This window comes from Colletotrichum higginsianum, chromosome 5 (assembly GCF_001672515.1).
Source record: "Colletotrichum higginsianum IMI 349063 chromosome 5, whole genome shotgun sequence".
Lineage (NCBI taxonomy): Eukaryota > Fungi > Ascomycota > Sordariomycetes > Glomerellales > Glomerellaceae > Colletotrichum > Colletotrichum higginsianum.
Genome location: NC_030958.1, coordinates 1,512,973 through 1,537,696, shown reverse-complemented (window position 1 = coordinate 1,537,696; position 24,724 = coordinate 1,512,973). Strand labels below are relative to the sequence as shown.

At 57.5% G+C, this 24,724-nt stretch overlaps 9 protein-coding genes across 9 annotated transcripts; 5 read left to right on the top strand and 4 right to left on the bottom strand.

Annotated features, from left to right (window-relative positions):
* Positions 1 to 137: 137 nt before the first annotated feature.
* On the bottom strand, positions 138 to 2,994 carry CH63R_07403 (DNA repair protein; the record flags this gene model as incomplete). Its single annotated transcript, XM_018302378.1, has 2 exons — positions 138 to 2,897; positions 2,953 to 2,994. 2 exons carry the CDS (start codon positions 2,992 to 2,994, stop codon positions 138 to 140), a joined length of 2,802 nt encoding a protein of 933 aa, XP_018157156.1.
* A 1,097-nt stretch (positions 2,995 to 4,091) lies between these two features.
* Positions 4,092 to 4,372, top strand: CH63R_07402 (uncharacterized protein; the record flags this gene model as incomplete). The annotated part of the gene is made up of 2 exons (XM_018302377.1): positions 4,092 to 4,139; positions 4,196 to 4,372. 2 exons carry the CDS (start codon positions 4,092 to 4,094, stop codon positions 4,370 to 4,372), a joined length of 225 nt encoding a protein of 74 aa, XP_018157155.1.
* Positions 4,373 to 5,743: 1,371 nt separating this feature from the next.
* Positions 5,744 to 6,709, top strand: CH63R_07401 (Actin associated protein Wsp1; the record flags this gene model as incomplete). The annotated part of the gene is made up of 3 exons (XM_018302376.1): positions 5,744 to 5,953; positions 6,003 to 6,097; positions 6,625 to 6,709. The coding sequence occupies 3 exons, from the start codon at positions 5,744 to 5,746 to the stop codon at positions 6,707 to 6,709; spliced, it is 390 nt and encodes a 129-aa protein (XP_018157154.1).
* A 700-nt stretch (positions 6,710 to 7,409) lies between these two features.
* Positions 7,410 to 7,792, top strand: CH63R_07400 (WH1 domain-containing protein; the record flags this gene model as incomplete). Its single annotated transcript, XM_018302375.1, has 2 exons — positions 7,410 to 7,701; positions 7,761 to 7,792. The coding sequence occupies 2 exons, from the start codon at positions 7,410 to 7,412 to the stop codon at positions 7,790 to 7,792; spliced, it is 324 nt and encodes a 107-aa protein (XP_018157153.1).
* Positions 7,793 to 8,558: 766 nt separating this feature from the next.
* On the bottom strand, positions 8,559 to 9,397 carry CH63R_07399 (Translation initiation factor eIF-1A; the record flags this gene model as incomplete). The annotated part of the gene is made up of 3 exons (XM_018302374.1): positions 8,559 to 8,944; positions 9,074 to 9,152; positions 9,377 to 9,397. The coding sequence occupies 3 exons, from the start codon at positions 9,395 to 9,397 to the stop codon at positions 8,559 to 8,561; spliced, it is 486 nt and encodes a 161-aa protein (XP_018157152.1).
* Positions 9,398 to 10,000: 603 nt separating this feature from the next.
* CH63R_07398 (uncharacterized protein) lies at positions 10,001 to 10,843 on the top strand (the record flags this gene model as incomplete). The annotated part of the gene is made up of 1 exon (XM_018302373.1): positions 10,001 to 10,843. The coding sequence occupies one exon, from the start codon at positions 10,001 to 10,003 to the stop codon at positions 10,841 to 10,843; it is 843 nt and encodes a 280-aa protein (XP_018157151.1).
* A 792-nt stretch (positions 10,844 to 11,635) lies between these two features.
* On the top strand, positions 11,636 to 12,982 carry CH63R_07397 (BRCA1 C Terminus domain-containing protein; the record flags this gene model as incomplete). Its single annotated transcript, XM_018302372.1, has 2 exons — positions 11,636 to 11,707; positions 11,867 to 12,982. The coding sequence occupies 2 exons, from the start codon at positions 11,636 to 11,638 to the stop codon at positions 12,980 to 12,982; spliced, it is 1,188 nt and encodes a 395-aa protein (XP_018157150.1).
* A 271-nt stretch (positions 12,983 to 13,253) lies between these two features.
* On the bottom strand, positions 13,254 to 14,099 carry CH63R_07396 (Oxidoreductase; the record flags this gene model as incomplete). Its single annotated transcript, XM_018302371.1, has 1 exon — positions 13,254 to 14,099. The coding sequence occupies one exon, from the start codon at positions 14,097 to 14,099 to the stop codon at positions 13,254 to 13,256; it is 846 nt and encodes a 281-aa protein (XP_018157149.1).
* Positions 14,100 to 15,068: 969 nt separating this feature from the next.
* CH63R_07395 (uncharacterized protein) lies at positions 15,069 to 18,371 on the bottom strand (the record flags this gene model as incomplete). Its single annotated transcript, XM_018302370.1, has 1 exon — positions 15,069 to 18,371. The coding sequence occupies one exon, from the start codon at positions 18,369 to 18,371 to the stop codon at positions 15,069 to 15,071; it is 3,303 nt and encodes a 1,100-aa protein (XP_018157148.1).
* Between the last annotated feature and the right edge of the window lie 6,353 nt (positions 18,372 to 24,724).

Below are 24,724 nucleotides of genomic sequence, written 5' to 3'. Positions count from 1 at the left end.
GAGTGGTTGTTTGAACATTAGGCTCCGAAAAGAATGATTGTGGTAGGTTAGGAAGTTGCAATGTCCAGTTGGCCCTGTCTTGGCATGAATACAGCATGCCGTATCTTGATTAGAATATGGTTGCCCGAGTGATATAACTAGTCTTCCAGCACGTTCCGATTAAAGAACCTATAGATTTGCCGTCCGGCCTCCCTACCAACCATTGGTTCCAACTCCCGTTCGCTCAGGTTCGCAATCTCTCGTAAATTCTCCGTCGCCAGGACCAGCCGCATGATATTCTTCGGGTTGACACCCGGAACGGAGCCCAACATTTCCTGCGGCTCGAGATTGAACGCCTGGTCTTCAGCCTTCATATCCTTGTCCAAGCCGGCGCGGACCGCGGCGATGGGGTCCGGCTCGTCCTCCTGTGACTTGAGCGACTCAAAGATCTCGGCCGTCTGGTACGGCGAAGACGACCAGATGATGCGCAGCTTCGGGAACGCCAGCGTGAGAAGGACGAGCTTGGACTGCAGGTCGGACGAGACATTGGTCGGCGCGATGCTGTTGAGGCTGCCCGAGAGGTCGGCGAAGGGCTCCAGCGTGAAGGACTTGTTCTGGTCGAACTCTATGAGGAGCATGGGGCTCTTGTAGTGCTGGAACATGGACTCGCACTGGGCATACAGGCGCCCATCTTTGAACGACGAGATCAGATCGCTGATGGACTTGCGCTCGACGCAGATGTTGGGGGACAAGATGTAGTCTCCCACCGTCAGCATGCAGGGGACTACAACCATGGACCGACCGTGCAGAAGCGATGGCAAAGACGAGCGAAACTCCCGCACGTCGACGACCACACGAGGCGGTTGCGCCGTTGCGGCTAGACGTCCGCCGCCGGCAATTCTCGTGTTGATGGTCCGCAGGAAGACCTCCTGCGGGTCTTCGGCGCCGTGCGGGTCTACCGTCATCACCAACGACATAGACGCTCGCTCCTTGATGAGTTTCGTAAAGGCATCCTTCTCGCGTCGCACACTCGACAGGTAACGTTGCTCCTCCACCGACTCGCCGTAGTACATGAAGTATACACGCACGTTTCTGTCGTTGTGAGACGACCGGTAGACCTCGACCCGACGGATAAAGGCAGCATCGGGCTCGTACATGACGATGTAACGCGGCTTGACCTCTTCCAACACATGCTCGTCCTGATCACCATCATACGCGTGTATGGCGACCAAATCCTGCATCTCGTACAGCTGGTAGTAGTCCTCCATATTCTCCAAAGGATCGGTGATGATTTCCGGCTTCTGTTCCGCTTCCTCCTCCGTGATCTGCACCTCGGCCATGAGGTCTTCGACTTCCGCTGGTCGCTCGAAGAACTGGAGGATACTCCCATTATCGGCTCGGCCGAGCGATGTTCCCGCAGCACCGCCGCCTCTCATGCGCCTCCGCTTGTTCGATGGTGCCTTGCCTCGAAGCCGTTGACCTGATCGATCAGTAGCACCGTTCAAAGCTTTCTGGTTCTCGGAGAATAGAGTCGCATTTACTTGGGCAAACTCCTTCTTCCACCTCAGGTAATTGCGCAGTTTCCGCCGCATCATGAAGGCGGCGGTTGGCTGATCTTCATCTTCCTCGTCTTCTTCCGCCGGACTCTTCTCGACTTTTGGCTTGAAGTGCATCGTTTGCAAGTAGTCGCGAAGTTGCCGGCAAGTGTTGGTATCGCCGCACATGATGAGTATCGTGCCGTTGGAGTCGTCGCGAACCGGGGGGTCGAAATGCATGCTGTTGTCGATTTCCGTCAAGACGTCCGCCAACCACGCCCACTTCGGTTGCTCCTCGAGAACAGGTCGCAGCGAATCAATGTTAGCATCCGCTGTGGCAGCTTTAGAGCTGGCGGAGTAAACTCTTCGCCGTGCTGTCTCGAAGATCGTTTGGGCCGCGTCTAGAAACAGCCAGGGAGATTGGTTCTGCCTGGTTGATCCGGGAGGCGGGGAGTGTGCTGCGTGAATGGTATCCAGATGTTGCAAGAACGAGACAGCATCCAGAGTAAGGACCGACTGAAGCATGCCACGAAGAACGCTCAAGTCGTTGACGATTTGCCGGGTCTTCCAGCTTACTCGGTGCCAGTTAGGGTCGAGCTGCCTTCTGATGATTACGTCAAAGTTCTTGTGCAAGGCGCTGTCGAGATTCCAATCCTCCATTTCCAGGCCGGTGTTGCCCTTCTTCAACTCATGGATGCTTACTTCCACACACTCCAAAATAGCGTTTTGAATATCCCTCATGGCCTGACTCATTGAGATGTTTAGTTCGATGACTTCTGCGGTCTTCTTCCCCTCCAGCGACTGGGCGACCGTCACATGGAAGCGCGGCCATAACGAAGCTTTCCTCAGGAAGAGATTTCTCATCATAGTTGTCAGCGGAGAGAAGCCTGTTGAGAATGGATCGGGGTTGTCGGCGAATGCCTTCAGGAAGCCAGCTTTGTTCTTCTGCCGATAGATTCGCAGAATGAAGGCCTCCAAAGACGTCGCTACGACGCGATCGGCGTGCAGAACAATGAGACCCGTGACTTTCTCGGTATCGAGGAGATTGGTCAGAAGGTCGACAACCAGAATGCGCGACGTGACGCTGAATATGCCACCGCGGGTGTACATCTTTTCTCGCGCGCCAACACTGGTGAAGTCAGTGTTGACGACCGTGAGGCCCCTGGCGCTGGGGGACATGCTGATCGCGGCGTGCTCAGCCAACGCCTCTCCAATCCAGTTGTTTTCGCGATCATCGGCCCCGACAAGAATAATGAGGTTGTTGCCTGCAGCGTCGTAGGAATGAAGCAGATTCGTCACGAGCCGCATCAGACCCAGACCGCGGGCGAGGACCACCAGCTCATCTTCATTCCGCAGCTCCTGGAAGAGGCTCTGCTGGTATTCCTGGGCGATAACAATTCAACAAACAGCATCTTGAAGGGGTTCAGAGACTACTTACAAGGGGTAGTGAGAGCTTGACCGGCTGAGCGTTGGTTGACATGGTGCATCGTGCCTGGATGCGAGTAGACGTAGCAGCGGTACAGAGTGAAGTTAATGGTTAGTGCAAGGCATCGTGCCTGGGGTCTTCGGGTTGCACAGTGTTTTTAGTCTGATGTATTCGATTTCGGGGTTCCCCTGTACACTGTGTTGCCGTGTCTCCAAAGTTGGGGTACCAAGGCATATCCAGCTTCAAAGGGTGATCTTTTTGAGAGACCTGGACTTGAGTAAAATCCAATTACCTTGATTATGAACAGTTGGAGGTCCTGAGTGTCTTTTCTTGTAAGCCAGATTGTACCGAAGATCTTGATTTTAGGACTGGTGCATGAACTGCGAAGGCAAATGTTACAGAAGGTCATTGTTGACAATTGATTTCTTTCACTTTCAAATACGTCTCTTTCGGACAGATTCATCGTGGAAAATTAATTACTTCATCGGCGGCAGATAGTCCTAAGCCGATAGCCAATCGACCGCATGTCCAGTACAGCATACCACTTTGCAGGCCAACCCCGTGTCATTTTGAGATCTACAAGAACGATCACGATTAGCGCCAATGCCGCAATCGTCCAACGACACCTTAGCAACGGCGACTGATGGATGCCTTTATGGGGGGCTTGGGAGACTGGCGTGCTGTCACTGCAAAACGCCGTGTCTGTCAGGTTTTTGGACCATCCTCTAACACAGTAGCGGCCTCGTGACATGCACGTAACTCGCCGGTGACGCGCAGGAAGCATCTCTCCCTCCAGCTTAATGGCCGGATGAAGGACCCGGTCGTGAGAGGCAACCAATAGCAGGGCTAGCGACATGCCTTTGCCTGGGAGGCCCTTCCAGGTAAGCGGGGAGGTGTTGCTTGGGGTTGTCACTGCCATCCCACCCCCTCCATTGGAGACGACGTCATCAGCCGTCGCAATCCTCCACGCACCGCACGACACGCCTCGACTCACATGTAAGTAAGCTACCGGCAAAGATAGTTTATAAAACAGCTCATCGTCCTGCCTGTTTTCAACTGTCCCCTCTTGCCCAAGACATCTCACTTGAACCAACTGAAAAACCAAGTACTTGCAAAACCACCTACACAAACAATCAAGCCACACATACACAATGGCCGACAAGGTTAAGGAACTCGTCAACAACATCACCAAGGGTGACGTAAGTAGACCTAGAGTCGCCAAGTACGGACAGCCATTAAACTGACTTATGGACAGAACTCCGACAAGGAGAAGCAGTTCAGCACCCAGCCCATCAAGGAGGGTGGCGCATCGGATCCCAAGTTCGCCGCGCACCAAGCGCACCCCGGTCCTGCCATTCCCAAGGATTTTAATGCCCAAGAAGAGGGTACCAAGGAGGAGCGCCGAGCCAAGGCGGAGGCTCTGAACAAATAAATAACATGCCCGTGAGGCTGCATCTTTAGGATGCTTGATGATGTATGACCAGTCACGAATTTGTAGAATAGGAAAGGGAATGGGTCGGATACCGGAGATTTCGGAACTGGTTGGCGGATAGCGTCGTAATACTGCCAAAGAATCCATGATTCCCGCACAACCTGAGACTCTTGACATACCCAATGCCGGGACGAACAAAATCGCGCAATTTGTGATGGATTCGAAACGTCGCCTGCAAGACCACAGTAGTGCACAGTGCCGAGAAACAAATCCTAGTTGGGCTTGAATAATCAGTTGACAAGCGTCTATTCCCGTCGGTAAGTGTCTACCCATTCTTGGCTCTTGGGAAGGAGCAATGGGATGTTGATGTTACCTCGGCGCCCTGTAGCAATTGCGCGTCCCACAATGACGACAGACTTCCTCTTCATTCCACGTGGCGGTGCAAGCTCGGGATTGTGTGGCTGGTGCGAGTGTTCTGTCCGCGGCGGGAAGGAAAGCAGTGGAGAGGCCTGAGCTGACGCCCGAGCAGCGCGGTCACTGAAACGACCGACTCAGCCACCTGTAGTGGCCCAAAGGGGGTGGTTACGAGTCCCGCCCACTCGCCAGCCTCCGCTGGGCGTACGCAGCGCTGAGGTGGGGGCTGCGCCTTCCATGAACAGTGAGTCTAGCCCGTCCGTCAGTCAGTCGTTAGCCATTCCTTCTCCCGCTCAATCAGGTCCCGAGGAACAGTATCCTATTCGCATACTCTGTACGCACAACACACTCTCACCGCAACCACCACCACCACAACCTCCTCCTCCTCACTTAGCCTTCCCGGGAGCCTGCCTTTCTGCCATATTCCTAGGTTCCCCCGTTGGGTGATGCGAGTCCACATCACTTGAAACGCCCCCGGACCCGGAAGCTCTGGCATCTTTGACCACAAGCTTATCGCTCCCCTACGTACGCAGTTCGCTTTTTGTTGGACGCAGAGCGGCTGCATAATACGGACACCTGTTGCACTGGTGCCCCCGTGTCGACTTGTCCCCCGAACCTTGTCCACCTCGCTGCTAAAAGCAACCAGCTGCGAACCACCATCCCAAAAGAGGAGGTGTCTTGCCTGCCCAGACTACCTACCTAGTACCACCTACGGGCCAAGCGCCACTCGCCATTGCCTACACACGCGTGCGTCCGACGCAAACCACTGCGACTCCCGGTGCCTGTTGCCTTCGCTGTCGCGGCTCCTACAAGCACACGAGCATACCCAGCGACTCCACATCATCTCAATTCCCAATTCCACCCTGAATCGACCACATACGAGCCACGACACTTCACCCTACCGACCGTCCCAACTCTCCTCTCCTCCCCTGACGCCAAACCCTCTCCTCCGCCATAATGCCATCGGTATTGAGCGACGATGACAAGGAGACTGTCAAGCGCTTCGTCCCCAAACAGACAAACAAGATCCAGGCCGTAGCTGTTGCCAGGCTATACGTTGCGTACCCTAACCCCGGAAGATGGACCAACACCGGGATCCAGGGCGCCATCGTCCTGTCGAATGACCTCGTGGGCAACACATACTGGCTCAAGATGGTGGACATCTCGGTAAGTTGCACATCCCGTGCCTAACCATTCTCAGCTGACGTCTATCTAGTCTGGAAACCGTGGTGTCATCTGGGATCAGGAGATATACGACACGTGGAGCTACAACCAAGACCGCACTTACTTTCACAGCTTCGAAATCGAAGAGTGCCTCGCTGGTCTATCCTTTGTCGACGAAAAGGAAGCAAAACAATTCAAGAAGAAGATGGACGAAAGAGAAAAGAACGCAAGCAGAGCCACCCGATCGACCCCCTTCGGAGGCGTCGCCCAGCCTTCCGGGCACAAACACGGTCTGCTTGGGGGCCTTTTCGGTAGCCGACATGCCTCAGCCCCTACCCCTCCAGACTCTCCGCGATCAAACTTGCCTCACGGCCGAATGCCATCGCTAGGGAGTATCAATGGCCACAAGCCCTCGGAGTTTGCTGTTCTTGATGCCTTCGACCCTCAATGGCGGGAAAATTTCGGAGAAGATCTACGAGATAAGGGGTTGACCGACGACTTCATTAAGGAAAACCAGGAATTCATTGTCGAATTTCTGAAGGAAGAGCAGGAGAAGCTGATGGCTGGTGCCCGAAGCCACCCCCCACCACCCCCTCCTCCTCCTCCAGGACCCCATTCGAACGGCATCGAACCTCGGAATGCGCGTGCCCCTCCTCCTCCTCCGCCGCCCACAGGAGGAGCGCATTCAGACAGTTCGCGAGTGCCACCCCCTCCGCCTGCCCCAAGGCGCGGCGCTGCGCCTGCTCCTCCACCCGCTAGAAGATCTGGGAAAACAGAGCCGCCCGCTGTCAACAGAGAACCGACACCCCCGAGCGAGCCTGCTGCGCCAGAGCCCCAGAGGAGCCGCTTCGCCGTACCGCCGCCATTGCCAGATGCCGGCAAACTTGCCCATGCTTTGGGAGGGTCGGTCAACTCCATCCGCGGGCCAGCAAATCCTGGACCGCCTCCCCCGCCGCGACCACCGAAGACGCCGATGCAAGAGGAGGAGAGACCTGCCGGCCACAGATTCGGAGTACCGCCCGCCTTCCCCGGTTCACGGCAAGCCCCACCCACCCCGAGCCGAGGGCCCGTTCCGCCGCCGCCGCCGCCCCCTCCCCGCGCAGATGCCGGCCCACCACTTCCCCCGAAAGCTCCAGCATCAGAGGCGCCTCCATTGCCGCCCCCATCTTCACGGCCTGTACCGCCGCCTCCCGCAGTTGGCAACCCTCCTCCTCCCCCGTTGCCAGCGTCACAAGCACCCCCTCCTCCACCATTACCATCCTCGAGCGCGCCTCCGCCTCCGCCTTTACCCACCTCTCCGCCGCCTTTGCCAACATCCAACGCGCCTCCGGCACCTCCTTTACCGCCGTCAAACAACGCGCCCCCTGCCCCCCCTCCGCCGCCTCCCGGGGCGGGAGCTCCTCCCCCGCCCCCTCCTCCCCCCCCGGGTGCTTTGGGTGGTCCTCCCCCGCCCCCTCCCATGCCCAACCGGGACTCTGGCTACTCATCGGGCGCCCCAATTCCTGCTCCAGACTCTTCGCGCTCAGCTGTGCTAGGTGATATCCAGAAGGCCGGCGGTATCAAGGCCTTGAAGAAGGTCGACAGAACCCAGATTCGCGACAGAAGCGCTGCGACGGTTGGTGGAAGCAGCGACACGGGGCCGCATGGTAGTGGCTTGCCCCCCACTGGCGTCGCGCCCGGAGGCGGCGGTGACATGGCAAACGCACTGGCTGCTGCACTGCAGAAAAGAAAGGAGAAGGTCAGCCGAAGTGGTAAGTCAAAGCTCATGTCACGACCCGTTGATTGTATATGCAAGCTTACACCTGGATAGATGACGAAAGAAGTGATAATGACGACTGGTAAACATGCGCCAATGACCCCATGGGGTTATCGACAAGGGCAAATGAGCTTTCAAGCCTGGCGATATGGCGTTTCTTGCCGTGCCGAAAAAAATAGAAAGCAAACTTTATTTTTACATTCAACTGGCTATCCCACGCCACAGCTACATACCTATGCACTGTGCAGATGGACGAGTATGGTGGCTATCTGCCTTGACGGACTGTTCTCGCATCCACTAGGCTGTAGGCGATGATGACGCCGGCCGGTTGCCAGCATTGAGAAAGGTCCAGCGATCTGTGACTGTTCGGCCAGACGTGCTGATGAACAAGCCCGTTATGGGGATTTGTAAAGAGATTGGAATAAACAATATTCAAAAGCGATGAATCAAACTGCGTAGTCACGATGATTGATTCCACCATAGCACAACGTATGTGAGGCCTAGAATGAAAATGTTGAAGAGCTTTTGGAAGGCGGTCGCAATGACACCTTGCCAACGAGATTCGATTAATCAAGCATAACCACAACTAAATCTATCGTCCAGATGATCCGACGAGCCATGACGTCTCTCCCACCATGGCCGTCCAACGCACCACCCTTGACACCTTGACTGTCGCGGAATCCAGCAGCCGACAATAACGACAGCGGCCAGATTTGAGAGAGAAGACAGCGTTCCCACCCCTCGGTCTTGCAACAGAAGACGGTGTGATGAGGAATGGGAAGGTTTCGGGGCTTTCTCGACACAGACGCGAGAGATGGAGGAAAGGATGAGTGACAATGAAGACGACACGGTTTAAATGTCATCGATATCGACGTCCTTCTTGCCACCAGCACCACCAGCGGCCTCGTCTCCAGACTCCTCCGAATCGCGGTCGTCGTCGAACTCGAAGTTGCAGTCGCCGTCACCGTCGGCGCCGTACGTGTCCGTCTCGTTGATCTTTGCGGACTCGGGCAGCTCGCCGTAAGCCTTGAGAGAGCGAGCCTCGTCGGCGGTGTACTTGAGGATGACGTCGCCCTTGTCGTCCTGGTACTCGCGCAGGGACAGCAAGATGATGTCGCCCTGGTTGATCCAGACCTTCTTGCGAAGCTTGCCACGGATGTTGGCGAGGCGCTTGACGCCGTCAAAGCACTGGGCCTCGAGGCGGCCGTTGCCAAGCATCTTTACGACCTGAGCGTATTCTGTTTCGAAGAAGTAGCTAGTCAGCTTTGGTGTTTTGAGGGGACGGGTGGGGATGGAGTGGCGGTGGGAAACCGCCTAGATTTTCCTTTCTTTCGCTTCGTGATCTAGGAATGGGTGGTGGGACTGACCTTGGCCATCTTCCTTGAAGGTGAGTTCACGCTTCTCGTGGTCGGACTCGTTCTTGCCACGTCTGCGGTTCTTTCCTCCCTGCGTGGTTGTTAGTCCTCTGGATCAATACCATCACGTCTCCAGATATCATCGACGGCATCATCATCACCACAGATGTGCGCCATGTTTCCAAGCAATAGCAAGGAGGGGGCGGGGTTCTTTGCGGGTCCCCCGACTAAGCAGGGGGAGGGGTGGTTTTTTGCACCACACGCTCGGAGGGGGAAAAAGTTTGGAGGATCATGGGAAATGGCTTCTGGACTGACCTTTCCCTTGTTCTTGGGCATCTTGGCTACTCGTGAGAATTCCGGTTCTCAGCGGTATTTGATGGAGGAGGGGGTGGTGGAAGACGAAGTGTCGGAGTGGGAAGGGGAGAAGAGAAGGAGAGTGGGCGGTGATGTTGACGGGGCTTTATTGTGCGCGAGCGCAAAATGGGCGTTGGGCTTCTGCTGTGCAGGGCAGTGATCTAATGGATGGAACAGGGGGACCCGTTTTGCTGCGCTTATGTGGGTTGGTACGAGGGGCGAATGAGGCTGGCTTTTTTGCGCAGAATGTGGTACCGGTATGAGTCAAGTGGGGGGGCTGTTCCTGTCGGAGGTAGCAGCAACAGGATTATGTGACATGCGGTGTCGTGAACGGAGATGATGTACTAAGGGCACTAAGGTGTGGCTTAGCTGGCGTCATCCACTGAACCAAATGGGACACGAGCCACAGAACTGATGCAGAGCATTTGGGCCTCGAGGAATCCTTACCTAAGCCAGTATGGGAGAGCTTCCTCCCCCTATCACTCCAGCAGCTAGGATGCAACTTCTTTGATACTGGCCACTGCTGTCAGTCCTTTGCCGACGAGGTATGACTGCTCGCCGGCCACCACCAACAATAACATCGCCATGATCCCGGCGCGACTTCAACATGTGACTCGCATCCTCCGCCAGCTGCCGCTGCGCAGCATTTTCCTACCATCCCCGGCCCGATACTCCAGCTCAAAGCGCAAAGTCGTAGAGCAGACCGCAGCTCTGACCTCCGAATCGCTCCAAATGCCCGACCTCGATCAGCCCAGGAACATTGCCGACCTCGAGAAGGCGCAGCTGTCACAGCAGTGGAAGGAGATTTTCGACGTGCTCGATATCGGGATACCCGCCAACGACCTCAAGATGGTACGCCTTGTACCCGCCATAGATGCTGCGCGCCCCCTGATTGGGTTCAAGGTGTCGAAGCGACACGTCATGAGGGTGTACGATACTGCCTATTTTATGGAGACCAAGTACCAGCATCCAAAATCTGTTTTGATGAGACACTATTATGAGGAGCATAAGAAGAACAAACCGCTTTGGCTGTGGTTCTATGGTATCACTGCCATCGACACGCCGGCCGTCGTGAGCATGGCCAAGTACCACATAAAGCTCGCGCTCCACGCCGCCCTGAAGGACCGGGGCTATGATGCCCAGGGACGGCTAATCGATCCCAAGAGCGAGACGGGAATGGGCACCACCCTCCGCGGCGATCTGCGAGGGACGATAACCTGCGTTGCCAGGACTCCCAGAGATATTGTCAAGAGGCTGCCGAGAAAGGACTTGCGGGCTGCGGCTGACGCCGCTGTGGACGAGTTCATACGCATGCTCGAAAATGTGCAGATAGAGAAGGAAAAGAAAAATCAAAACAGGGGTGAGATGGGGCCGAAGAGGCTGGAGGAGAGGAAACGCAAGGCAGAGAAAAATGGACGCAGTCTTTGAGGGTCGAGATGGCTCTGAAAATGAGCCATTGTTGACGGGCGGGCAGTTACGCGGCATATGGAGGCGCCGGCAGCCTTGAAACCACGGATGGAACGCTTTACTGCCGTGTAACATTACAAATGATACCCCCAATACATTCACCAACAACATATATCACTTTCTTTTAACTTCTCGCCAGATGGCGGAGATGTGTGTATGGTTGATCGCAGCCGCCCATCTGGGCAGCGGATCAACAAACGTTGCTTGATCGACGGGGCTTCTCAAAAAGCTCGTCCTTATAAGTTTTCCAAAAAGTTGTTTGGCAAACCTGACAGGAGACAATGGCGATCAACAACACTGTCAACAAGGTACCTAGAGCCAGAGGTAGGTGGTAAAGCACGGGTCGAGGTACGTACCCAACCACCCTCTTCGAGTACCTCTGGGAGGTAGGTAGGACGGTAGTTTCCTGGGCTTAGGTATTTCAGAGCTGCTGGCAACGAATCACATCGCTAGCGCAGAGCTGCCAGCCGAGACGTTTGGAGCTGCTAACCTGGTAATCAACTGTGACTGGCGTTACACCTCTGCTAAACCAGCATATGTGTCTCGCATAACTACACACAAACATTCACCATCGCCCTTCAGCCATTTGAAACCCATTGCGAGCCGGACCTACGATCTCTGGTGTACGGACGACGACATCGGCGATTGAGTTTCCAGTGCAATTGACCGCCTGGCACAAGACGGAGAGACGTGCACTACATACTACGCTTCGAAGGCGACAGACGCAATCAACACCAGTCAGCACAGCTCACGATGCTCGTCTCTCTGACCGTCGGCAAGGTCGACGCCGGTGTCACGGTCCTCCTGACGCCGGACAAGCGCCTAGTACGTTGTCCGCGATGCACATCCGATGCTGGTGATGGATAGGAGCCTCTTGAGGGAGCCGTGACGTCTTCGGACTTGGCATCTCCCTGGCCCCCAATGTCCATCCACCAATGCCGTATTCACCCGTCCTTGACGCCCCATGCTGACGACGCCCTCCAGATCGAATTCCCCTCCATCCTTCTTCCTCCCAATATCTCGTCCGGTAGCATCGTCGACATCACCGTCGCCCGCAACCTGGGCTCAGAGGCCAAGACCGAACATGCCTTCCGCGAGCTCCAGGACCGTATCTACTCCTCCTTCGGCGCCAGCGCGCCGACGACGCCCATTCTCCGCTGCCGTAATGCGACGCAGACCTCCGTAGTTCTCGAATGGGACCCCATTGAGCTCGCGACCGCCGACCTCATCTCCCTCTCCCTATACCGCAACGGCCAAAAGGCCGGCAACATCCCCCGCCCGCTGCAGATGCACAGCACGAAGATCAGCGGCCTCGCCGTCGACACGGACTACACTTTCCATCTCGTCTTGCGCACCACGGCCGGCACCTTCAGCTCCGACAAGGTCGTCGTACGCACGCACAAGATGACGGACCTCAGCGGCATCACCATCACCACGGGTATCATGCCCGCTTCCACGAGGGAGGCTCTGACCGCCGCCGTTGAACGCATCGGCGCCAAGATCGTCGACAGCGTCCGTATCGACACGACGCACTTTGTCACCACCGAGGGTCGCGGCCTGGCGTGGGAGAAGGCCGTCGAGACGAATATACCTGTCGTCCGGCCCGAGTGGGTCGAGGCGTGTGAGAAGAATGGCCGCATCCTCGGCGTGACCAAGTTTTACCTCGACGCCCTCAGGCCGGGCCCCTCGAGCGACGAGCTGCAGCAGGCGCCGACTCCACCCCAGCCGCAACAGACGCCGCAGACGCACAAGGAGCTGCCGACGCCTCCGGCCACCAACACGCCGGAGAATAACTACGAAGCGGCCGCCACGTCAGCCGCGTCAGCCAAATCGTCCGAAGATGAAAAGCCCACGTCCAAGGCGGAGGACGACGAATCTTCCGGCGACGAAGATAAGGAGGCGGAGCAGAAGAGGATTGCGGACCAGGAGGAGCAGAAAGTGAGGCTGGAGGACAAGGACGAGCAGAACCTTGCCCACCGGCCAAAGGAGGGCTCGGATTCGGGCAGCGAGGACGGCAGAGGAGAAGAGGACAACCCGAGCAAGGAGGAGAAGCCGGGTGCTTCCCCCGACGGAGCGTCCTTTCAGGATGTAGCCTTGTAAAGGCGGGGCAAAACACGGGAGTGGAACGTGTTTGCAGTTTCTTTCACAGCGCGGGGTTGCGTAGATGTCTCGTGTGTCTCGTGTACGATTACCCATTTCTTCACGACACTTGTAGAGCCAGCTATCATGGAAATATGATGCTGGGACCTTTATTTACTATTACGACTGCTCGCCCTAGGAAAGCTCGCATCGGTCCGGTTCACGGGGTATCCATCTTGGTCCTTCTCTGCCTGGCATCTTCCCTTCATCAGTTCCCTTCCGTTCGCGGGGCTCACGGCAAGATCTCCTTACCCTGCCAGTCCCAGAACCGGCCCCTTCCCTCAACCCCGACCTCCTCCGTCAACACCTTGCACATCCTCCCCACGGCGAACTCGGGTTCGAACAGCTTCCCCTTCGGCACCGTGCCCCAGAACCCCTCGGACAGGCCCGTCTTGACGGTGCCCGGGTGATAGGCCACGGCGATGGCCTTGTCGCCGCTGCGCGCGCTGAGCCACAGGTCGAGCGACTTGGCAAGGGAGGTGACGCCGGCCTTGGAGGCGCGGTAGGTGTACCACCCGCCCTTGAGGTTGTCCGAAGTCGACCCGACGCGCGCCGACATGGCGGCCCAGACGGCGTGGCCCGGCGGCAGGCCCCGGACATCTTCAGTAGAGGAGGACGAGGACGTGGACGTGAGGGCAACGGACTTGCGGGGGAGGAAGGGGGAGAAGTGTTTCATCAGCATCATCTGCCCTAGCGTGTTGACCTTGAACATATCGAGCGCCTTGTCGTAGTCGACCTGCGCCGGGCTCTTCTCCGGGTACAGGATGCCGGGGATGGCGAGGGCGAGCCTGAGGTGGTGGGTGGCCTCGGGGAACAGGGCGCGGGCCTCGTCGGCGGCGGCGGCGACGGTGGCCTCGTCTGTGACGTCGACGCGCACGATCTTGAGGCGTGAGGCGGCGTCTTCGGTCTCGAGTGGAGGCAGACCGAGGGACTCGAGGAGGCGGCCCTTGGCGGCGGTGGTATCGGCCGAGCGGGAGGTCGCGAGGACCGGGGCGGAAGTGGTGCGGAGGAGGTGCCGGGTCAGATGGGCGCCGATGCCGCGGGAGGAGGGAGAGACGAGGATCCAGGGGCGGGACATGGTCGGGAGGGGGGTTCGTCCCGGTGCGGCGCGAGAGACTACGACCTGTTTTGGGAGGTGGGGGGGCTGGCCGCTGGCAATTTTAAGCACCTGGGGGAAAGGGACTGAAGGGCTCTGTGATGTCTGTTCGTAGGTACAGCAAGACCCGAGGAGCTGAGGGGAGGGGGTTCGGGGGTGTTGGATATCAATGTCAACGGGATGGGATACATACACTAATGTAAAACGAGGTTGGAAGCTCAATATCAGACCAGATACATGTCAGCCATTTACTTTCTCACCGGCCCAGTCACTGCATCAAAGGGTTTTCTCCACAAGCTTCAGTCAAAGACATCATGACTTTGGAATGATGGAGAATTGCCTGCAGCGGCGCACCCCATGTAACTGCTAGGTACATAGGTACATGAGCCTGTCCCTGTAAGAGAGTTTCTGGTACGTCATTGGCTGGATGGACATCCGATCTGGGCCGCCAACCTAGCCCCGGCCCCCGGGTCCCCCAGATCGACGACATCTCACTCTACGTTTCACCTGCGAGCTTCGGGTTCTCATGATCAATACGATGTTTCTCCTATTCGCCGCAGCTGCTTGGGCAGCGCAGGATGCTTTCAAAGCTTCCTCATGACATGAGAGTGAAACAACACACATACGAAGACGCACGCGTACATGCACAGAGACACACCCGTGAGTGAGCCCGGGGGTATTACCCACTCTGTTCCCAAAGACCGACCTCGCCCGTACAGCGCCTGCCTACGCATCTCGGTCCTGACAAAAGAAAAAGCATCATCGTCAAATTACACATTTCGTAAGGGCTATGCCCGTCCAATACAGGCCCGCGCGACTGATCCCGGCGATCGGCGGCTTCGCGCCGCCGCGATTCCCGAGCAAAGAAGGAAATGGAAAACGAAGAAGGGTAAGAGAGAAGGAAAGGAGAAGATAGTAGAAAGAAAGAGCAGCCCGGCGGCCTGTCACCCATTACATGATGTCGTAACGATAATCATCCGAATGCCGGCCCCGCGACGCCTCCGTCCTCTCCGCCTGCGCCGCCTCAAGACTGACCCTCGATGCCAGCTGCAGCTCACGGATCAGCGGATTCATGGCGTCTAGCTCGCCTAATATCGTCAACGGCGCCGTCATAACGGCCTGATGCCGGCTGGCCCGGACCCTGCGTGGCATGCTGTGCGACGTCGACGGCCGTCTCGACCTCTGCTCGGCGCAGGCGCCGTCTACATCGTCGAAACCCCCTGCGACGTCGTCCACGGTCCGACGGGAGGAGCGCCGCGACCCGGGTTGCTGTTGATGTTGGTGTTGCTGCAGCGACCGGCTGTGACCGAGTGGCCGGCCCGTTCTGCAAACACGCACGTCGTGTCTCGCATCGCGGCTGCTGCGCTGTGACTCGTAGATGTAGTCCTCCTCCTCGTCGTGGAGCGGCCACTCGACCGGGCGGGGGCCCAGGAAGGGGTGGTCAGGGAGGCCGCGGAGCTCACTCATGCACCTCTCGAGCCGTTCGATGAAGAGCATCTGGTTGCGCTCCTGCTGGTGCATGCGCATCTCGAGACGCTCTTGGTTCAAAAGCATCTCGTGTGCAAGGTCATTGACGCGTGCGCTTCGAAGGTTGGCGTAGTGGTTGCGGAGCTCGCGGGCAGACGTGTTAAGGAACCCGACAGAGTCTTCTTCCCCAGGACGGCTTTTGGGGCGCAGAGTCGCCGTCTCGTCCGCGCCGCCGGCTTGAAGCGCGGGCTCGCGCCTGCTGCTCCCGCTGGCGTGCCCTTGGTCCCTGGAAACGCTGAGGAGGGCCGGGTTCATGTTACCAACCGTGTACGGGCGAGCGACGTGCGTCGGGCCCTGCCGCGGTGTCTGATTGCCGGCGAAGGGCGAGTGTGAAACTTCGATTACGGTCATAGGCGAGTTTAGAGTCGAAGCCGACCATCTCTCGTCAACGGAAAGCGAGGGGATCACCTCGGCGACGGGCATGATGGCGCTCAAGCGAGGGCCGGCGCCGGAGCCGGGTTTGGGGAACGCTGCGATGCTGCCAGCGATGGACTGGTCATCCTCGGCTGAATCCACGCGGACCTGATCGTCAGAGTCGAAGAAGCTGAAGCGGTTCAAGTATAACCGATGCGCGTCCGTCAACGAGAGCGTGGCAGAGTCGGCACGCGACATCCGAGTCCCGCGTGGATGCGGGCAGCTACCGTCCATCTCCGCGAAGTGTGCGTCACTCGCATCGGATGGCGCGAAACTGCCGATGCGATCCAAGAGCGGCACCGAGCTCGCCCAGCTGGTACGGTGAAGACTCCCCCACCGACGGGGAGGCTCGGAGCTCATCGTGCTGTCCCTGGCGTCGCCATTGCCCACGGCGATCGAGATCCTTTGATAATCTTCCGTCATATCGGCCAGAAGCGGCGTTTTTTCCCAGTTTATCGTCGGGGTCTCCTGGGCAGTCTCCCAGCCAGGCGTCAACTCTTCTCGTGCAGTCTCCCATCCCGGTGTCTCGGCTTCTTGAGTGGCCTGCCAGTTTGAGATGTTGACCGAGGTGCCGTTCGCAAGACCAGCTGGCGACTTGTTGTGCGACTTGGACATGCTGGCTAGGTTCGTGGCAGACAGCTTCGCCTCGATGCAATGGACAGGGAGATGGCCTTTGAAGCCGAAGGTCCCGTCGCGAGAAGGAAGCCGTAGAGAACTAATGGCAGTGTCGCAGGTCCTCGGCCTCGGAGTCACCTCACCGTCCTCGTCATGTTGCGCCTGTTTCGCCATAGCTTTGATTGCCTCCATGTCCCGCTGCTTGAGAGACTTCACACGCTCTTTTCGGCTCTGTCTCGATGCCGAGGTCCTCGTTGACGGGTTCCGAGAGGCCACGGACTCAGCGACCAAGGTGGTCTGCGCCGTGTCGCTGCTTCCCGGCCGGGCAATATACGACTGTCTAGGTGTTGCGGACGGCATGTCTGGGCGCACGATGGACGCCATGGAGTAAGCCTTTGCGGACCGCGCGCTTGAGACCACGGGCTCCGATAGCTCTGTTGTCGCGATACTCGGACTAATGGAGTACGACTCTGAGAGGGCAGCAGGACTAAGCTGGGGTGCGTCGCATGCTGCATTCTGGCCCCGCGAGTCGCCGCCGATTAATCCGGCAATCGAACGTTGGCTATCTAGTAGAGGATCCTCTCGAGGCCTCACTATCTTGATACTCGATCTGCGCGACGGCAAGGTAATGTTTTCGGGACGCTTAGAGGCTGACTTGGTCCTGGGCTTCCGTGGGCTTCGACTTGTCGCCTGTGACAGAGAGCTTTCGTCCCTGGCGAAGACGAAACCCTTGTCGAGACTGCCGTTGGGCCTTCTGCCTGCAGGAACAGGATCTGCGGGCAGTTCGGCATACTGTGGTGGGGGCGGGGGCATGCGATCGTGATGCGTCTTGGTCGAAGGATGCCCACGCATACTTCCTGGTGGCGTGGTGTACGGCGTCCTCGGTGGGCTCATGGGAGTCGAGTTGATCTTGGGCCAGATGGACACGGAGCCCTTGGCTCGCCTTCGGGTGCTCGTCGTGTTGACGGTGCTGAGGGTCGAGACGGACCCCTTCTCGCTGACAGTCTTGAGAACAGTGACCGAGCGCTCACTGGCATAAGGCCTGGCAAAGCCATTTCCGTTTTCTTCGTCGCTGCTCCGCACTGGGGGAGTTGGCGGGAGCGGCGGTGTGGCGTTGAAGATTGCGAGGGCCCAATCGGAATCCGGTCCTACGTGGCAGTACTCCAATGGAATGGAAATTGCGATATGCGAGTTGCCGCTGGCCGTCTTGGACGCGACGGCAGAGTTGGGAAGGCCTGCGGTGAGAGGCCGACGGGCAGGCGACTCGGATCTCGCCCGCGTACGCGGGCGGCGCAGCTTCTTGAGGAGCCCCCATTTCTCGGACTGTTCTTGCGGCTCGGCAGTATCCTCGTCGAACACGGACTGTGGAGGGAATTCCGGCGGCGGCGACGTGGTCCTGAGGAAATCGATGAGGTCTGCCATGCCCTCTCTGTCGCTATTGCCTCTGGCTCTCGCGCGGACTGCGCCCCATTCGGAGTCGCCATCTGCCGTGTCCGCCCTGCCGAGGGCCTGTGTGAAGAGATCATTGGACGAGCGTGCCGTGCGAGGGTAGAAACTCCGTTCCAAGTCACTGTCGAAACTGTCAAAGGTACCTCGGCGACCCCTGGTGAGTGCCAGGTCGAGGCGCGGCGGACCCGACTCTGAGGAGACGACCATGACCTCGCTGCGTCCGTTGAGGTTGTTCTCTGGGAAGCCCATTGCGTCGAGCCGAGTGGTGATCGAGAAGCTTTAGAGGTGTAAACTGATGATGGTTTGGGACGTCATGCCCGAGAAGTTTACCGTAGACCGGGCGAGGTGTTGATGGGCGCAAGACGTTTGGAGCAAGTCGCACAATGATGGTGGATCTCTTCTTGGACGAGCGAGCGAACGAACGACTTGCCTGCGGCGCAGCAAGCGAATCTGGACGGACAACGAGGGTCTCGCTTGGTGACACCCTGTCGACGAAATGGGATGACGGATGATCACGCAACCAGGATGAGCTCAAGGTGGATCGGAGGTTGATGTGCTCCTGGGGCTTAAAAACGACGTCTATTCATCGCCCTCCCAAGAGATGAAGAGGGGGAGGGTGGAGGGGAGAGGAGATGAAGAGAGGGAGGAAAAGGGCCGTAAGAGACAAACGGACGGAGAGAGAGAAAGGGAAGAGAGGTGCCGCAATATTAAGTCAAGGGTCGTGCAGCAGCACTTGGATCATCTCTCGCTCTTTTCCTGAGCGCAGGGACGCGGATGGGCAGGATCGATATTTGTTCTTATCCCTCCGGGCGACCGTTGGAACGAACGAGCGAACATGCGGGAGGGGAGGCAGACGGTGGCAGATGGCGACCAGTGGAAGCGTCAAACCATCGCGGGGAGGCGTCCGTGCAAAATGGTGGGAACGAGTGTTAGTGGCCTGGAGGCTGACGCCACGGCCAGACCTCTCGAGTTACCTCTTACTGTCTCTCTGCCTCTCTCTATCTCTCTTTCCAGCCAAGCTAGTGTTGGGCGGCCAGGTTGTCACCAAGGGAAGGGAAGAAGAAGCGACGGCGGCGCGCAACGGGAAGAGAGGGGTGTCTACTACGCCTCAGGGCAGGTCAAGGGAGGAACAAGGCGTCACTAAGAGCTTTAGTCGGTTGTCTAGGGGCCGCTTGGTGGGCTCGTGGCGCTGAGACTCGGGGGGTCAAGATGCCTCGTCTACGAAGTCTTTCTTTCTTTTTCATGTTATTCCCTTTGGTCTGGGCAGCTCGGGGCGCGGCGTCCACGAGGGTTCTCCAGAGATACCTGAGGAGTGGGAACCCGGGGGCGCGAACTAGGCGGGACCAAGTAACGAAGAATGAGTAGGCAGATGGAAGAAGGACCAGTTGACAGCGCCACACTGGAGCCGTGATGTTTCTTTTGTCGGCGCCTTGCAGACTGCAGCCAAACGACGGCCCACCAGTTGGAGGTGTGCTACTCTACTCAGTTTGAGAAGAGGCTTGGGTGGAGACAGAAACAGAGAGAGAGAGAGGCTTAAGCCCAGTCCCGAAGTAAGATAGATGGCATCCCCCCGTTGGCTTCTGATATGTATGTGACGTGACGAAACCCGGCAACGGCGGCGGAAAGTGAGGACGACATAGGGAGGGAGGGAACCTAGGTGCGGGCATCTTGATGCAGCGACGAAGCTTGGGTCAATAGCTGCAAGGGAATATTGCTTTTTCTTCTTCTCCTTCTCTTTGTCCATGGATTGTCTGCCATGGCTCGGAGGAAAAAAGGACATGCAGGTAGACAGCAGACAACAGACAACAGACCAGTAGGATGAGAAAGAGGGAGGGGCTGCAGAGATGGCAGGCGGAACAGGGGGGATGAGGAGAAACGACGATCATCAGGTTTGACGCGCGTGGCATAAGGGATCTGGCCCGTCACCCATTCTCTCGGTTAAAGGGGGGAGGGAGGACGATGTCGAGGTGTCTACGAATACAAATAGGGACCCAGAGAGCAGCAAGGGGGAGGGATGGGGGCGGCCGGCAAGGAGAGGTGACGCCGGACGGCCCCAGGACGCTGGGTGACCCCGGCAAGGGATAGATGCTGTAGGGGTAGGGCTCTGGTGCATGCGCTCGCGCGCAGTGCTGCGTAGCAGCTGCAGTAGCATCTGCATCATGATGCAGCGAAGCGATGCGAAGCGAAGCGATTGCGACGGGAGAGATCGCTGCGGCGGCCAATGTGTAGTGACGGTTGGATGGAATGATTGGGTGATAGAGTGAGTGAGATTCCGAGAGAGAGATCTGTTTCTCTCATTCGGTCTTCCCCGTGTAACAAGTCGGGCAGCAGCCTGAGTGTCAGACGTTGGATGAAGGGGGGATAGCCATTCTGGGATACGTCCAGGCTTTGTTTGTGCTTGCCTCGACCAACCAGATACTTGGTCAGCGTCTCCTTGTGTGTTTGTTCTTGTTGTCCGGCCTCGTGGTTGGGTCGTCGATCGACAAGAGTAGTGATAGCAGTGATTCTTGACTAGGGCAATTCGACCCCCGAAGGGCAGTGATGTGACGCGGTTCGGTTTTCATGTGGCGGACAGGAATGGAGCTAACGGCAAAGCTGGCGCCTCGCTAACTCGACTACGTGTTTGGCCGCGAGAGTGGCAGGACGTTTGTGGCTTGCTCGCAGGGCCATACGTGTGTTTCCATTGTGTCTGTTGGAGGGGAAATAAGGGTACGACCATGACGGAATACACACACGTTGGAGTCGGTTGTTCTCCTCGGCTGGAGATGCCCTCGCGAAGGGATGTTGTTAGCCGCCGTACCGGTGTACACATAGCGCCTCCAGACTTACTCCTTGGACTTTGATCTCAAGAATGGAAAAGAGCTCTAAATAATTTCCCCCCGTATAATCGTCCCCAATCCCCAGTGACCAAGAAACAGGAGCGAGACGGGACACTTGGAGGCTGGAAAGCCAACGCCGGCAGCGGGCTCGAGCGCTAGCTCGCTCTTAGCGCTACAGACTGCAGGCGGCAGTCCCACAAGAAGACAGAGTCCAAGTGGTAAGTACCTACCTACCTACACCTAAGGTAGGTAGGTAGGCATCTAGGCACCTGGGATATCAGTCAACGTCCACAAAGCACAGAACAGAGTAGGTAGGTACACGACTTATCATGGAAGCAACGAACGGGCACTCGTAAATGCTCCAGCTCCGATATGCTTATCTGCTTCTGCAGCGCACACGCGATGCAACGGTCCTTCCGCTCGGGGGTCAATTGCATCAAGCCATAGCATGTGTACCTGTGTACCACCTACCTAGTAGCCGTGAACCTCACACACGATCCAACCTACCAGCGTAGGCAGATGTACAAGCAATGTCAAGAATGCTATCCAAACCCTCCACTCGAGAGTCAATTCAAAGCTTCGGGTGCTGGAAGCCCCGCCCTTGCTCCGATGCAACGCTGCCCACAGCGGCAACCCATCCCAGTATCCCAGCAACTCAGCTCTGTCAGCTCTGCACTGCACCTCTGACGATCCATGCACAACCAGCCCAGCATGCAAGCGCGCACATGCCCATCCCTCTCGCTAAACTTATCCCAAGATCTCCGATGTGCGTCTCCATCCATCCATCCCCCTGCCGTCCGTCGTCCCGGGTGCTGCGTGCGTTCCCCCGAGAGGGATCCTCCCTGCCCTCTGCCCTCTGTGCTCCTCTCTCCTCCCGTTTCCACACCACACTCTTCAACTACTCCATTCCTCCACGGATACTCTGCTCTCCCTCCCTCTCCTCTTCGGCTCTCCCACATTCTCCCTCCCCCCCTGACGTGACATGCCACTGCCGCCCCCGTTGACCGACGACAACCGCATCGCTCAAGGAAAGCCGGCCGGATCGCCATGCGGCCGGCTACTCACTAAGGTACTTACTGTCTGCAAGTTGCCGCTCGTATCCCTTGCGCCGCTCCCAGACCCCCACCTATCATCATCATCGTCGTCTTCAGTCCATCACGAATCAAATCCCATTAAAACACATCGTCGTATTCAACACAGCCGGTTTTGCTCTTAATCCCCTCCTCCTCCTCCGCCAGACCCCGGTCCTCCCAACACTCCGCCCTCTGTCTCGCATCCCCTCTCAGTCGCCCACTGCCAGTGACAAGCCGAAACAAGGCTCCCGGAACCGAGAAGAAAGAAACCCCAGGCAAGCCCCGCGTGCGCCGTGCCGAGCGCTGCCCGACACGAGCGAGACCCAGGCACCGAAAGATCCCCAGACTCGACTAGCTCCGAGCAGTTCCAACCTCCCCAAACGGGAGATACAAAAGGGTCAGGGACCATGGATCTTCCAAGACCATGGTTTACCGGGGCTTGCCAGCGGAGCAGGGGAACAGGGGACACCCTATCCTCCCTTTGCGCCGTCTGGCCGGCTGCCATCCATCGTCCATCTCATCAGTCCAAAGAAAGCCGTCAAAACCTTCAGACGAACGAATGACAGGTGTCTTGGCCATTCGTCGTCGCCTTGCTCGCTATCTTCGTGCCATCCCAGTCGCACATCCTCATCCTCCACATCCTCTCCCGCCGGCGTTCCACTTAATGTTTCTCTCCCTCCCCTCTTTCTGCATCGTGAATCAAACCCATGATTCACCCGTCTCGAGTCACTCATGCATATAAAACCCTCGCTCCGCCCAAAGAAAAGAAATTAAGAGGTATACATAAAAATGATTTGAAACAAAAAGAAAAACAAGGCCAGACCTGCCGAGACCTAAGCTTTGGGGGGGGGGGGGGGGGGGGGGGGGGGGGCGAAAGAGCAACCCGACTTTCTCAGGGCGGCCCTGGAGGCGAGGAGGCTAAGGCCCCTGATGTTTATCTCCAGTCCCTCGAGGCTGATCCTCGTATCGTCAAAGACACGCCCGTCAGAATTGCCATGTGGTTTCCCGTTCCCGAACACGTTTTTCCCCCTTTGTTTTTTTTTTTTTGGTTCCGTTCGGTCGAAACGTTTGCTTCCTTCTTTCACACAAACACCCCCTCTCGCCACGCCCAACAAAGATATAGCTGAACAATTTGAGAAAGAGAAAGAGAGAAAAGCCCCGTCCAGTGCATCATCTCGGCCGGCACTCGGGCACACACACACACACACACACACACCTGTGACGACCCAAACCCCTAAGCGTCCGGCACCGCCAGCCAAGATCTCCCCAGCCAACCATATATCTGGCCTTTTTATCCATGGAGTCCAAGTCCGACTGGTGTAAAGTGATGGGCACTTTCTACTTCTCTCTCTCTCACACACACACTTGCGCTCCGCCAAACCAAAGTTTAGCATCGTGACCAACCAGTCCCGCCGCGAGGGTGGAAACCAACCGCGGCGCCGGCCATAACCCGAGACTTACTTACGAAACGGCGTCCGTATAAGCCTCGTCTCACCAGCCCGTCCTTTCTGTGCGGGAAACACGGGTAACTCGTCTGTGTGCCGAGTCCGACCTGTCGTGTCCCCCCAAGAGCAAAAGGCGCAGAGGCAGCTAGCTGCTACTAGTAGTTGAACGGCCGACGCCTCCTTTTCCCCCAAAACCCCTCGCCGCCGCATACAACACACACACGACGGCTGGTCATCGTCTTTTCTCGAACAGAAGCCCCAAACGGGCGAGGCGAAGGGCTTGGTGCACACACACAGATCTCTTAAGCTTTCCCCACCAATTCCTGCTGGCTGCCTTGTTTTGTTCTTTCCCACCCGCTCACTAAATCAGACTACGTGTGTAACCATCACTGACGCGGACTCGCACTTTAACCCTCTCGTCATATCTTGTTCTCCCCTGTCCCCCCTCCCGGCAAGGAAGCCAAACAAGCCACGCGACGCGACTCATGATTTGACCTGAACAACCCCCCCGAGGCGTGCCTCGCTCCCTGCATGTCTTAGTCCCCCCCCAACTGGAACCCGTTCCGTCTCAATAGTCTACGAATGAGACGGACAGAAGAAGATAGAGGAAAAGAAAAGTGTAGAGAGATGGGGGTAGCAAAGGTTCCTCCAACGCCCGGGCTCTTTGCCCGGGAAATTTCCAGATCCCAAGAGAGCGGTGCCTGGACTCGACAGGGCTCCTTGGTCAAGGGTCGCTCTCTCTGCACATCATCGTGGGCCTTGCGGCATCTTTTCTATCGTCCCACGAGTCCCGCGCTTGGGAGGGGAACCTTTGGCCGCACGTCCTCGCTCACGATCTACGATTGCGCATCACGCTGTCCGGTACCACGGGAGGGCGGGATACTGTTCCCGGGCCCCTGCACAAGCTGTGCGCTTCATCCACGCTGTCTGTCTACTTGCGACATTATGCTTCTGTTGGCCTCTCTCTCACTCCCTTCCACACACGCGCGCAGAGAATCCTAGTTTCATGTACACCCGAGACGATCTACCTCTGCTGCTGCATCCTCGGACTAAATTCCTGCAGGGAACCAGGCTCTCTCGCCCTTTTCACTATCCCCAAAGTCTCCTAAATTCAGATGCATCCTGTCCGTTGCCCGTGCCCATGCTATCCATGACTAGGCCAAATGTTGAGAGGCAACAGCTTTCCGCCCTTCGCAAAAAATGCTAGATGCCCCTGGTGCCCCCTTGTGTAGACCTGTAACGCCAGGGGTTCAAATGTGTCCCCT